At 37.1% G+C, this 15,074-nt stretch overlaps 1 protein-coding gene and 1 long non-coding RNA gene across 3 annotated transcripts; one reads left to right on the top strand and one right to left on the bottom strand.

Moving 5' to 3' along the window:
• Positions 1–721: 721 nt before the first annotated feature.
• On the bottom strand, positions 722–11,900 carry LOC139959184 (uncharacterized). 2 transcript variants are annotated; one of them, XM_071956786.1, is made up of 6 exons: positions 11,763–11,900; positions 9,408–9,542; positions 8,766–8,804; positions 7,308–7,438; positions 6,477–6,636; positions 722–2,521 (listed from the first exon to the last, which is right to left on the bottom strand). In XM_071956786.1, the coding sequence occupies exons 3-6, from the start codon at positions 8,790–8,792 to the stop codon at positions 2,327–2,329; spliced, it is 513 nt and encodes a 170-aa protein (XP_071812887.1). In that variant the 5' UTR covers positions 8,793–8,804; positions 9,408–9,542; positions 11,763–11,900; the 3' UTR covers positions 722–2,326. The 2 variants fall into 2 exon arrangements, with proteins under 2 accessions (XP_071812887.1, XP_071812886.1); XM_071956785.1 differs by having other exon boundaries at positions 8,430–8,804.
• On the top strand, positions 8,710–9,462 carry LOC139959185 (uncharacterized). The gene is made up of 3 exons (XR_011789976.1): positions 8,710–8,847; positions 9,094–9,186; positions 9,346–9,462. It is a non-coding gene; the product is annotated as an uncharacterized lncRNA (long non-coding RNA).
• Positions 11,901–15,074: the final 3,174 nt, after the last annotated feature.

The raw sequence follows: 15,074 nt of genomic DNA on the forward strand, positions 1-15,074 counted from the left end.
GTATTGTTCCACAAATTAATATGTAGTTTGTGGGGTGTTGATAATTATCATAAATTATTATTTTGAACATTGCAGTGTCTAAAGATGGTTGTTTCTTAATTATAGCGCTCAATTGTGTCGCAGGACATTTGGAAGTTGGGGAGGGGGGATAGTTGAGGTGTGGGGGGGGGCAAAGCAATATTAGCGAAATATTATATTATATATAAGTATGTGGGGCAAGAAGCCGTGTCGGAGTGGGGTCTGAAAGCCCGCCAAAGGATCATTGATAGGGGAAGAGGGTTGAAGTTCCCTGAAACTTTGCGATTTCCATTATTTTCAGAACAATAGATCAGCTTCAAATCAGCTTTTTTTTTGATGGCGCTATAAATATATGACGCTATACATATATGGCGCTATAAAATCGATACACTATGTAACCCCAGGCGCTGCAAATGTAAAATAAAAAAGGTTATTTTACAATATTGCATTCATGAACTATATTTCTTTATGGTTTTGATATACACCTGATTCGACAGAATGTCTTTTTGAGATTATGTTCCTGTGTTGCTAGAATTTAGGTCCTTAATTAATTCATCGATGTCCATGTCTGTCTATGAATTGGGTGTTTGCACTTTTTCATGAGCACTCGGTTATGATAAAAAAAATTGCCAAAACAAAAATAAAACAAAATATACAGCAGATTTTGAAATATACCATAAATGAATACTAAATATATTTTCCAACTTTTTCTTCAAACAACCTTCATACCATTTTCATATGATGGTGTGCAATCGGATTCACTCCTCTTAAAGTTTGCTATAATCAAATGAATATGAAGTAAATAATTCTTAAATAAATAGATACATCTTAATATGTAAATCTAAATTTGTACCGATGAGCGAACTACACAGTAGTTTTTATGATAAAATATATATATATATATATATATATATATATATATATATATATATATATATATATATATATATATATATATATATATATGACTACAAGTTTTTTTTTAATACGATGAAGGTAATTCATAATATTATGTCCCAATGATTTAGAAAGGGTGCCCTCACTTTGTATCTAGCAGAAATCACCAAATGCAAACCTTAAATTTTCAGGTTACCATCATTTATAGTAACGGTTCATGTCGGTTCTTTATCAGTTCATGTACGGACGAATTAAATTTTCTGTTTCCTACCGTGTGAGTTATAGAAATAATTTGTGCATTTCATGGGATATACATGGGATACCCGAATCATCGTTTCATCGATTTAGGCAAACGTCATTTAGGCATGGCGCCCTCTGATTCAACAATATTAAAATATGGAATATTATAACACAAAATAAAGCAAAACAAAAAATAATATCAGTAAAGGAAGAAAAGGCTAAAACCTGACTGGGAAATTCAAAACAAATTGAACGAGTGACCTCAGAATGACAATACAAGACAAAAAACATTAACGTGGCCTATACGTTAGTGACGTCATTCTTCATTGGTGACTCAACAGGTGAATAGCCAAGTTTAGCGGCATACTATATTTTCCATTACGTTGATACCGACGGTTGCATGTAAGCGGAAACTCCGTGATGAAACATTATATTTGCCAAAATTACGTCAAATTTAAGGCATCGTCTATTTTCGTTGAAACCAAAACAGTTTTCCATTTGGATATGTACCAAAGACTCAATCAATGTAACGAAAAGTACATAATTCCTTAATCAGTTACGTATTGCCAATGTCCCAATTTCTTCCAACACAAGTGTTTCGTATCACATAGGATTTTACGGTTTATTTATGTTCTGTTACCTTTGTGTCCCCCTGGGAGTTTTGCCTCCAAAATAGGGTCGCAGAGGGGGAGGAGGAGGGGGGAGGGGTTAAGAATCAAGACACAAACGTAGCCGTACATCCGTTGTTCCACGAGTCACAAGATTAAATAAAACGTACAAAAATAAGTTATTGCACCTAACGTCAAGAAATTAAAATATAAACAAGAAATACATAAACTTCATGAATAGCATCGAAACAACAAAGAAGCACTGCCTTGTACATTAATGTCGCATATAAACCGCGAAACAAACTATATATTAATATGAAATAATGTCAATAACGGAAGGAAACTCGAAATCATAAACGAAATTTTATTATATATGAAAATAAAACTATAATAGCTTTTGTCTTGTTCGCAGCAAAGCAAACTAAAGTGTTCATTGCACCAATATGTCTTACCTCGGATATTGTTCTGTTATTACACAGACCAGCGACCTCATTTTGTCATGCAATAAAACACGTTAAAACATGGTAAAAATAATGATAAAATAAAGATGGCCATTGCAATTATTATGGTGGGCCAAGGACACTTACACAACTTTGTATTTCAATATATTGTGTGCTGATCGTATTGGTAGCCAAGTCTATGACAAACGCGTTTACTAGTCTAGTTGAAGATATACAGTCCACCGAGGGTAGAATTGGACTCGTTGAAAATTCACACTCCTCCTCAAAGAATATTTGGTTAACATTCATGGAATTTAACTGTGAAAAGAGAAAAAAATATAAAAACTAAAATTTGAGAACTGATCAAAATTCAGAAATGTTAAGCAAAATAGCATTTGGAAATTGATAATATCAAAGCACTACAAACGAGCTTCTACTAAGAAGTTACCGGTATACACGGTCTTAGTGGAAGAAGCGTATAGGTGTTACTATGGGAAAGCGGGGAAATAGGGGGCGGATGCACTTATTAATTAAGATAAGTCAGCAAAAATATAAGGTATTCTTGACTTTTTTTCTTCAAGAAAAAAAACCAGAGGATGAATTGAAACATAACAGCATCCTGCGTAGACCTTAAGCACCAGGACTACCGTATACGGTAACATATATCACGGTTTGCTTGGACATATTATAGAGGGGAGGGGAGGGGAGGGGTCGTGGGAGAGGGGGACGATTTATTTGTGAAAACAGAATCAAAATCTGTTGACGCATCCTTCAACGTTGCCACCATTATACGCCATGTACAAGGCTGTGGTGAGGCTTCACCTAATTAACTATCCACACCATCGCTAGGACATAGGATATTTCCTTATTGTAAAGGATATACGCGAAGAAAGTGCATTCTTTTTCTTTTCCATGGAAATGTACTTTCTATAGGATGTACCCTGACATTGAAGACTATAACTGTCAATATTTATTCTGATGTTAATTTGGTCATTAGAATATTAATTAAAGCAATTGGTCAAGTAAAACTGCATATTCATGAGTGGAAAATTTCTACTTTTTGTATATGTTGTATTATGCTTGATCAGCGCTACAACTCGTGGTTTGTGTTTCTTGCTGTTGAAAGGATGCCACTGTAGACTACCAAGGAGTGCTGATACCGCCATTTTTACTTGACCGTCTGAAGTTAAACATTTCTTCTTATTAACACTTAGTTACTATTTTCCACCACAAAAAATATATATATTGTGTTTTATAACATTTCTCGAGTCTTATTAAGTTACTTGCTAGTGGGCCTACGTGCAGGAACGTTAAATGGGTTAGCACATTGCATTTCATTTTCCAGCAAGGAGCGGACCTTAATTAAGTTACTAAACGCCATATTAGTATATATCAGGCCTACATTTAGTGGAATCGGTACAGACCGTTTCCGGCTTCGGTGGGATGGTTTCGGGTGGGAGGGGTTCCGCTTAGTATTGTGTGCAACCCTAAGAAGCTTACTTTAAGGGAAAGGCTTATGGAAGTGTCAAGCCACGCCAAGGTAGATCGGATTCTGTCAGCGCTGATGTTCCAGGATTTGAAATCGGGGTAAGTGTACAACGTTCAGTTTTTTACCGTCTAATGGCTATTGAATTGAAATTTAAGATCTGGGGTGTATTTACCACTATAACGTCTCCATCATCCATGTGACGTAGGAGTGGATATAAGAGTAACTATATGTATACGTGAAAGGCTTTCGACCTTAATTCTTTCTATATTTTTTCCCCTTTATTTTTGGAACATAAGGTAGCCACGTATTACATCATCTTAAAGTACCCCCTTTAATATTTACAAACTGAGTTTTCCTTTCCCTGTTACCCAGCCAAGAATAGTTCGCGCAATCTATTCATCCTCGAGATTTGCATAACAATACTTATCCGTTGTTTATCTGAGTTCCTAAAATTCTTCAATGGCGTTGTATAGGAAGGGCATGTAACCATTGCATATACGTGTGTATGTATGTATGTATTTTAGATCCTCCTGCAAGCGGAACTCACGAAGAAGCCATCAATTGGCTTATCAAAGCCGCAAGCTGATCGAAATCAGTCTCTTAGATTCATATTTAACGTCCATGATTGTGAATTGTCAACAACTTAACTCTGTAAGTGGCCCAACTCTGTACGTATAGGCCTATTGGCTGTTGTATCAACAATACAATACGCCACGGTGTGTGCCTTTATACATAAGTTATAGGACGTGTTTACCAGGAAATGAGCTTTTACTAGTTCAGGTCGCCGCTTCTATTAAATATGATTCATTATATACAAATATTTATAATTCTCTACTATTGATTGATCCATAAACATCCCATTATCATCTTTTAGCTAAAATTATCAGAGAGATCTCCGTGATGACTAACTTCCCATAAACAGCTACGAAAAAAAAAACCACAAATCAATCTTTCCCAGTATTGAGCGATATTTTAGTTAACAAGTCGCGTATGTCATTTTTATAATCTATGATGTCATAGTTGCCACGAGGATGTGAAATTTGTTACTGTCTCTTAACTTTTCTTTTCATATTTCTTTTGATATGTTAAATGTAAAATATGTTAACAGCGTTGACGCTGAAAACCAATGCCATCCTAAGGTCATGTCAATATTTTTTATTCCTCATTTACAAAACCACCATTTCTATTATAGACTATAAATATTGAAAATTCATACAGAAAAACACGTATAACATATGAAGAAGCATTAAACCTATAATATCTCCCAACTGGACTAAGAATTTGCTTAGCTATTTTTTTTTGGCGGTGGTGGGCGGGGGGGGATGGGGGGGGGGGGTTCATGAACCGGTTATCTCCATCACAAAGGCTTATAACGAGGGTTGGGTTAGTGCAAGTCCCCGTTTCATTATACTGGTTGTGGCAATCTGGCAAAATGCTAGTCAGACTGGTATCAATTTCTGATCGGTAAAGCATACAGTGTGTAGTTATCACTGATTATGACACGATGAAATTATTGCGACACAACCGTATATACTTGTTATAATGGCATGCCTGATGTGGTTACCAAGGTTACCAATTAAGGACAATTTTAACCAGACCTATACGAAGTAGTACAAAACCTAAGATTATAATTGATTGACTATAGACGCACTATACCTATATATACTCTTTTTCTTTTAAAAAATAACAAATAAACAAACACCACTTCTTCATGATGCATAGTTAGAAGATTTTTTTTTCATATAGTCAACGTACGTACGATGATGGTGGTTTTCATTTTTATGATAATAATATATATCTTTTTCATAAAGTTGACTACAATTTTTGTTGGCTCTTTTACTAGTTGTTTTTTTTTATATGTTTTTTCCGGTTAGGTACTTTCTTTTAATTATACTCAACTATGACGTAAATAGGCATCATTAATTTCCCTTTTGTTTTTGTGGTCTTTTTGTTGAATTACACCGCCGTTCTAATAAACAAACTACGTCAGCAATCTGTATAGATTTAACAACTTAAGCCCGGTCGGAAGTTTGAAGCAAATTAAGAGTATTAAAATACTAGAATGGCACCGCAATGGGCGAGAAAATTGATATGGTATCAACATTTATCATTTCTAAGAAATCTCTACAGTTACTAAGGGAAACGAGGGGTTTTTTAAAATTAATATCAAGAATCTGTGTCCATTAAAACCGAAATTGGGTTTCGTGCAAAGCGTTTTGTGTGATGTGTTGTTGTGGCTGACATCTAAGCACTTTTGTTCGTAAACATGTATATAGGGCTACTCTAATGACGTAGGCCTGCTAAGTTAACATACGAACTACTTTTAAAGCAACTTAAATAGAAAAAAACATAATAATAATAATAAAAGGGATTCGTTTCCGGCAAATCACATGATCGGAGCAAAACTTAAAAACAAGGCATGACCCAGAAAAGCAAAGGAGTGTTATAACCAAACTGCAACGAAAAGCTAAGCCTCGTATATATGCAGTGTTGGAACAAATTGGTTCAAAATGTTCTTTTTTGTTTTTCTCCAAAAAGATATTATGCTTCGCTGAGTGAGTTTCATTACACTTTACTCGAGACAGGACAATTTCTTGTGATTATTCGACTCCATCTTGTGATAATCATACGGACATGTCGTCCCGATAAGTAAAACATCGTAATGTAAACTAGATGGACCCACTTTAATACGAGTCATCCCCACTCGCCCCACCCTCTCCCCCACCCCACCCCACCCCACCCCACCGGAGTATTTCCCTGCGTGTGCAGTGAGATCTGACTTACTTGGATTATTTGCGATATTGTTCCTTCGGAGTTGAATGCTAACTGAGGTATCGTCTGTTGTGCGAGTGCAGGGCAGATTCGAATATTGCTATTTCGGCGTTCACGTGCGGGTTGTTGTTGTAAACTGTCATTTTGTGCTGAAGGCTCGTGGAAAAACGGTCTAAATAAAAAAAAATCAATAAAACAAAATAATATTAAATGTAATAAAAATTATACCCAAATACATCAACTATAGAGGAACACAACCCAAATATATACTAACCTGACGAAAAACACAGCTTATCATTCTGAGGATAAGGTAAATTGGTGTGCTTGATAAAATCCATTGGTAACAGTCATAATTTTGTCCCCCCTCCCCCCCCCCCAAAAAAAAAATTGTTCACCGACCCAGACGATGACCCCAGCCCCAGAATGGTTTGGCCTCTTTTGACAGTGACAAAATGCAGTTAAATGTTCGCGTACCCGTTTCGGCTTTGACGGACCCCAATTTTTCCGGGATACCCCCTGTGGTCCAGGGGTTTGCCCTCATGATGCCCCCCCCCAATCCCAGTTTGAGAAACATAGTCCTAACCATTCACGTTAGAAATGTTATCACTCGGTACTTTGTTCACAGTTTGCTTCATAAAGCATTTGGCCCTCCCCATAAATTGCAAATCGTGCAACACAGGTTAGACGAACTACTGTCGCTATCCAAAGACCTCCCCCCCCTCCCTCGGCCTCATACACATACATACTCCGTCTCCAGCCTCCATCTCCCCCCCCCCCCATATTTACTACTTCCTGTTCGCCCTGTTTAGATCATCGGTTAAGAGTTAATTTCATCAAGTTTACCTGTAAAATGGCAGCAATTTATTGATTTGGTGCGTGGTAAGGTTGACTATTGATATATCAAACTCCGACCCTCTTTTCAATAAGCTTCGGTTACACTGCAAGGTGTCTAGCATCTCTTGTGCATCGTCAATCTGTAAAGATAAGAAATATATGTTCTACCATTTTTTTCAATATTTGTTGACAATGGTATATTTTCAACAACCTGTTTCGTTTTGGCGATTGTATCAGCAGTACAGGCTGTATGAATCAACACAGCATAAGTAAGACCTACATCACAGCGTAGCACACGACATACAGTTAAAGGGTAAAGATAATCGATAGCTCTGCATAGTACGCTTGGAGCACAGTCGTATCGTGCAATCTGTATCACAACGTAACGTACAGTCCACGACACAGCGTAACGTACAGTCCACGGTAGCGTAACGTTCAGTCTACGACAGCATATGGTTCAGTCTACGACAGCGTAACGTTCAGTCGACGACATAGCGTATCGTGCACTTCATACATCAGGAGGTATTGTGCAATTTATATCACAACGTAACGTATACAACTTACGACACAACGTAACGTGCAACCAGCAGTGTAACGCACATCATACAGAGCAACGTCTATCTGCATCCCAGCGCAACGTACAACCTGCATCACAGCACAACGTACAACATACACAAAGCGTGGTATACGTTCTACGTAATACACGTATACAGTGCACCCTATACAGGAAACGTGTTACTTTTGGTATGAGAATTTAGTTTCTTTGCAATTCAAGATGGAGGCGGGGCGTTTGCCGGAAACAGGTAGGTCTATGTATTTGATATTTGTATATTCTTTACAGCTGTACTTCGCCACCATCAGCCCCCACTCCCCCTTTCTTCCCGGCCATAAAAATCTGCCCAAGCTCCGCTGCGTCCCTGGTATTCTTACATAGCGCCTTACATCAAAATATGATCTCAAAGCACTTCACAATAAAGCGCCTTTTTCTGACCTTCAAACCCAAAACATGCCTGGTTGAATCAATGTTTCATATAACCAAAAAAATTGCCTCAGACTCACCCCACCTCACCCCTTCCATGGAAATGCATTGGGTGTTGAGGGGGTGGGGAGCGGTGTGTGATTGGACATTACCTCTTCAATCTGTTCCTGATCAAGTGACAGTTTAGGTGGTTTTTTCATCGGGTCTCTGCCTTCTGGCATCTCACAATAAATGTTTGCTTCTTCCAATTTTGCTTCCTTTTTTGAATTTTCCTCACTGACGTTGGACTCATTGCTGCTAGCTGAATCTGATTCAGTAACTGACGAACTCGTGTAACTGTTTTCGTCTACGTTAAGGTCGGAAGCAAGTGGTGACGTCATTGACTCTGTAGTCTGCAGGTCTGCTGTCTGTGTCGTCATCGTCGTGTTGATGGGAAAACTATAAACTGTCGTCAAAATCGTTAACACCATTAAAACCAGAAGACTTACTTGCATAACTTGGGTTTTACACTCCATCGTTTACTTTATCTGTAGACAAGAAACAGGAAGAAGGAAGCTTTATTGTAAATACGTAAGTTTCTTCTCCTAAATCGGTGTAACTTTAAACTTATATGATGGCGGGTAGCGCCCCTTATTAAAACTAAAGTAGAGAAAAAATGAGAAATGTGCTGGCATGCGCTATATCAGAACTGTAATATAAGTCATGTAGATATAGCCTCGTTAAGTTTGATTGAAACAAAAAAAATATTTAAAACAACGAAGATAATCAAATACTATTCTTCTTTCTGTTAATATTCATACTTTGTGGCATGTATAGGCGGTACACGACCTGTGTATGGGAATTTCCTCACATGGAACCTATATGCGCAACTGCAGACTTTTCCGACGTGTATACCCCCTATCGAATCAGGTAAACTTTTCTAACTGCTATTGTTTTCCACACGGTGAGTGTTCTAATAAATATTTTCTATTCTAAAACAGCATACCAACGATGATGTCGTAATGTATCACAATATCATTAACAAACCTATTCCCCGTTTTTTTCTAATTCCATTCAATTTAAATACAGAAAAACAGTCAGAAATCTCATCGGTTGGAACCTTCCAACTTTAAAGTTAGGCTTGTACTCACCACGATATAAGTAACTAAAATGTGTAACGGTCCAAAAAACAATATGGCGTGTTTTTCCACTTCTCTGGTTTCCTCTTGCGAGCAACAAATTCTGATTGGATGAGTACTGGTGACGTCACTGTTATAACTGGTAGTCTACGGAACAAAATTAAGAATTGCACTTCTCACAAGGAACTTGTATGAATGAATGAAAATATGAAAGAAGAGGATGAAATTTATATCTGCCAGCAAACTATTGAAGTGGGCGTATATGAATAATGACATCATAATTTTGGAATACTTTTAGTTGTGGTGACGTCAAGTAACGGTTTCCGAAGCAAATAAAAATGGAGGCTCGTCGAACTGGCTTACAAAATAGCATACGTCATAAAGACATCTGCCACTGAAATAAGGACGTCCTAATTTTATTCGGGGTTTTAAAACTTGCTTATATAGCGGGCGGTGAAAACAGCGCTCCCGATTGGCTATACAAATTGGTATACCAACAAATAGAGATTGTGCTGTGTGTGTGTAACGTTTCAACACTTCGTCGCCGTTAAAATATCCAATTCTGTATTTTACTTAAGCTACACATGAAGTAGAATTTGAATAGCATACCGATTATATCACTCTTTGTTCCTTTAAGTCCTACGGAAAGCTATCATATTTATTTTATTAATTCATCAAGTGTATAAAAATATTACACATTGAAAATCAGAACAAATATAAATCCGTAAATTAACGATAAATCCGTAACAAGTATGAGTGAGAAATTTATAAAAATAATAAATATGTAAAGATATGCCAAACATGTAAGAAATCTAAAAGTTGAAAAATTATTAATAAAAAATATGTAGGAAAGAGCCTGAAAAGCGTCAAAAATTGTGCCAAACTAAAAATAGGAACGATAAAAAAACTAAACAGAAAATACAGATACCGTGTACGAAGAATTACATAATTTCACAGCAGATGGGGAAAAAAAAACTATCCGTTAGACGCTTATTTCCCCTAAGAGTACGGAGACGGTGATTTGAAGGTAAAAAAAAAAAAAATAGCCGTTACCAGGGTGATTCGAATCACTCATAATTTTGTGAAATCGGATGTGGGAAAATTGGAAGCGGAGAGGATGGTTGAAGTTTAACCAGCAGAAGGTCAACAGAGTATTCGGTCTTAAATTGCTTAACTGTCAACTCGATCAGATAGGTTAATAATCATACCGATATCTTCTTTTTTTCTCTTTTTTTGTTTCAAAATTTCAAACAACTTTTCGTCATAATGTCCAAACGTCAGAATGAGAAAATATGAAATATACATTATAAATAAGAATGAATTTTAAATTCTATTTAACAGAATAATGTTGCACTGAAAACTTTGAATAAATTCCATGCCATCACCGATGGTGTATGTCCCTATAGTCGACTGCAATTGTTGTTGGGTATTAACTATTCCTTATATATATTTTAATTGTATCGCATAAATTTCAAGAACAATGAATGAAGAGGGTATATAGCTTCGTTTCTTGCATTTTTTTTCGTTTCGTACTGTTTGTCCTTGTTGGTATTTGTGTCAATTAAAAATTATAAAAATTAAAATATTATATATATATATATATATATATATATATATATATATATATATATATATATATATATATATGTATACATGAACTTTAACATTATCGGTTTAATTAACAGTAAGCGCAATACTTAATTACAAAATTATCCATGTTTAACTAGACATCGTTGTTTGAAGGTTTCTTTGAAAAGAAGAGAACGCGCAGTTCATTGTTATTCTTATCTTACACGTATTGTTCTATTTCTAAAGAAAATAGAACTCGTGAAAGAAAATAGAAGCACAGGTTTTTTTCTTATTTACAGTTGAAAATGAAGTACTTTGCTGGATGGAGTAAAAGAAAATTAATATGGTGTATAATATCCTTAAGATATCCAAACTTAACATGTTCTAAATTAACATCGAAATGTTCGTTAGTATACTAAGAAGACTTTAAAACAACTTCTTCCAGAAGGCATTTCCTGGGGGAGGGACAAAACCAGTAAAGATGTTCTAAGGTTTCATTAAACGAGTTACAAAAAGTGCAAAAAAAGTGAATCTTTGATCTCAATTCTGTAAAGAAAAGTATTTGTACCGGGTACCCAATATTTCTATGTAAGAACCTGAATTGAAGATACTGTATCTTAGAATCTCTTACCGCAATAAAGAGTAAGGTAAACATATTGTTCCAATTATAATTGTTGTTAATTTTATCTTCGTCCTACTTTGAAATGGCCTCATGCCGAAGAACATTTCTCTGCAGGGTGAAATAATATTATAAGTGATCTTAGTAGAGCGAACTTTTATGGAGGATTGTATACTTACAAGATTTTCCAACGGTATAAAGAGCAATTTCAGTTCAGCATCAACTTCTTTCGGAACTTTTCGGAATAATGTTCTTCGTTTGCTGGCGTTTGAAGCTTTTAAGCTAATAGCAATTGTTAACTCGGTCAGTGAAATAGACATATATCTATATAATATTTTTTTTAAATCGTACGTTATACGCACCAGTGAATGCGATGGGTAATACCCTTTCGTAATAGCAGTTTCTATTTTTGTTCGTCAATAAAGCGATGATCAATATTTACACAGAATGGAGATTAGAAAGATTTCTTGTATTTTTAATATAGTGTGGATCCTGTTTAACATTGGTGGTATTGTTGCTATAGAAACAGAGGGACAGATCATTCATGGGTTTTGGGAAATCTTTCATACTTCGTTTTTTCCCATCATGCTACTTGGCATATAATGTTTATATGACGTATAGCAAGAAGCAGGGTTTGCAGGTTTCTTCCGCGGGGTGGAATAAACCGCGGAAAAAACCGCGGTTTTTCCCCACTCGGACAAAATAGGTTTCTTCCAGTGTCTTCCACTCGGACAAAATGGAAGAAACTCATTTGGGGGGGGGGGGGGGAACTGATGATAAAGTTTCATAACAACCTGCAATGATTTCTTACTATGTAATAAATGGACAAGAAGCACTATAGTGTCATCTAGGTAGTCTATATCTAGGTTTGGAGCACATGACCTGCTTCCAGCATATACTGTACACAATATAGCACTAGGCTACTAGCATCGGACAATTCAGGGAACAACTATGGGCAAACAATATTTTGCAGACCAGAATGGTCCTGATTATAGCCCAGTTCTTAGTTATAAACTATTTTCTGAATGGAGGGACAAGTGTTCCCTGGAAACTAGTGTAGGCCTAAATCTAACAGATATTGTTCGGCTATTTTCTTGGTGTTCATTGTATTAAATCCTCGTGCATGGGCCAATCCAGGTTAATCATTCTTACAGTATGGCCAGTTATCCAGTTCTGGTTGATGGGGGGATCGCGAGATGATAAGTAGTCCTTCAATATTGTGATTTATAAGCAAACATCTTTTGGTGTAGAAAAACAACACAAAATTATAACCAAAACAAAAATATCGTATTTTATATTGGTTTCAATGGTTTGCATTTCAGTCAGATGGTGGTAAACTATTTGTCTCTTTATCATGTATGTGGGCTGTGCTGCATATATGCCAATTTTCACAGTTTCTTCCGGTTTCTTCCAGTTTCTTCCGGAAGAAATTGGAAGAAACCTGGAAGAAACAGGTTTCTTCCAGTTTCTTCCACGTCCCCGGAAGAAATAGGTTTCTTCCGGAAGAAACCGAACCCTGGGCAAGGAGCAACATGGTCCGGTGCCACAATAGGAAACGGGTTCCCCCTGAGGCATGACGATACCGGCCTATATAGTCATACACGCCTCTGGATATCTTAATTGTGACATATATGTGTATATACTCTCTTAGTTTTGGGAGTTAGAGAATATTCAATATATGACTGATAAATATATCCATTTTATGACTGATTAATTTTCATTCGAACGTTATAGAGGTATATCTGACCAGATTGACAAGGACAGGAATAGAAAAGCAAAAGTAGAGAGTTCAGAAAAATTGACCCGCAAATGTCATATTTTAGTACACGAACGAGCTATATACCACATTAAAAGACAGTTTCGTATGCACGGGAGAGGTGGAGAGATGGGGAGAGGGGTGGAGGGGCCATTGGAAGGAGGGAGAGAGGGTACTGTACTATACAACAATGAATGCTCATAGTCGTACGATGTGACGTCATCATACGATAATATGAACTTCCACATTTTCACTAGTAAACATATTTGTCACTCTGTTCGGCACGGTTGTTTTCCGGAAATCGTAATTTTGGTTGAGAAGGTTGTATTGTGTGTTTCGCTCAGTCCGCGTTTGCTATCAAGTGCAATCAGTTTTCAAAATTGCTGAGTATAGGACTATCTTGCCGCAGTAGAACCATAATAATGCCAAGTGGGTGGTTCCTTTTTCCATCGCCCATACAGATTAATTTGACCCTCAAAGTCAGCAAGTTGCAAGGCGGCGTCAAATTACCCCGCTGACCCGCACCCACACACACCACACCCACAATATTCCAAACATATTGTATAATTGCATCATATATTAAATTATCTTTGTGTGGGAGGGTGCAGGGTTCTGGGGGGGGGGGGGGGAGGGGTTGTCGCCACCTTGCTGTAAACAAGCTGCTGTATTTATCAGTATGAAATCTCCGAATATTATCAATCGTGAAGACCTGCAATTGATAAAGCACAGACACCACAATGATAAAACTTAAGCACCCAAATGAAGAATAATCGCCGATTAAATCTATTATATTTCTTCGTCGTCCCGATTTTTTGTTTTATTTCAAGATGTGCGAGACAATGCAATTTCTATAGAATAATTTCAAAGTCCTATACTGGGGTGTCCTGGGAGCCTCAGAAGGTGTTAAATTTTGAAAAATTGGTTGTTCTCTCGTATCGACTTTAGAGCACAAAATCACATGTCATAAACAGGAATATATAAATATAGGTGAGGGCGAGGTTGTGGGGGTGGGGTGGGGTGGAGAGGGGGGTATTGCAAGTCAGGAAGCTGCAGTGCTTTCAGACAGTACTCTTTTAGTTAAGAGGGGAAATGGAGAGAGTGATGGATGGGGAGATGGAGAGAGGAGAGACAGATGGAAGTGGAAGGAAGGACTGGTGGAGGGAGGGAGGGAGGGATATATATATAATATATTGTGATATATTACTAACGAAGTGACACATTCATGTTGTACAAAGGAAGGCGAAATACTAGAATCTTCCCCCTTACCAGGAGGAGTGTTAAGGAGTCTTAGTTTAGTGGTTAACGCCGGTGCCTTCCAATCATAAGGTCCCCAGTTCTAATGACTCCAAGATTAATGTATGTCGTCCAGTTACAGAGTTGTTGACAATTGACAATTCATAATCATGGACGTTTAATATGAATCTAAGAGACTGACTTTTTCTCCTTTGTACAACTCCTCATTAAGCCAGAACAACAAGACTGGACCCAGCTCTCCTTTGAACAACTCCTCATTAAGCCAGAAATACAAGCCTGGAGCCAAGTCTCTTTTGCACAACACCTGTTATTAAGACATAACTACAAGCCTGGAACCAACTCTCCTTTGAACAACTCCTTAGTAACCCAGAACCACAAGCCGGGACCCAACTCTCCTTTGAACAACTCCTTATTAAGCCAGAAATACAAGCTATGGACCCAACTCTCTTTGCACAACTTCTGTCGTCTTGCCCCGTAACAA

Source organism: Apostichopus japonicus, chromosome 18 (genome assembly GCF_037975245.1).
Source record: "Apostichopus japonicus isolate 1M-3 chromosome 18, ASM3797524v1, whole genome shotgun sequence".
In the NCBI taxonomy this organism is placed as follows: Eukaryota; Metazoa; Echinodermata; class Holothuroidea; order Aspidochirotida; family Stichopodidae; genus Apostichopus; species Apostichopus japonicus.

Bases quoted from the DNA above. Each gene is read 5' to 3' on its own strand.
- LOC139959184 (XM_071956785.1), bottom strand. From the start codon at position 8,792: ATGGAGTGTAAAACCCAAGTTATGCAAGTAAGTCTTCTGGTTTTAATG. The intron at 7,439-8,429 runs GTAATGTCCAAT...TTATCTTTACAG, and splicing joins ATCAGGAACAGATTGAAGAG to ATTGACGATGCACAAGAGAT. The intron at 6,637-7,307 runs GTAAACTTGATG...TTTTTTATTTAG, and splicing joins AAATTGCTGCCATTTTACAG to ACCGTTTTTCCACGAGCCTT.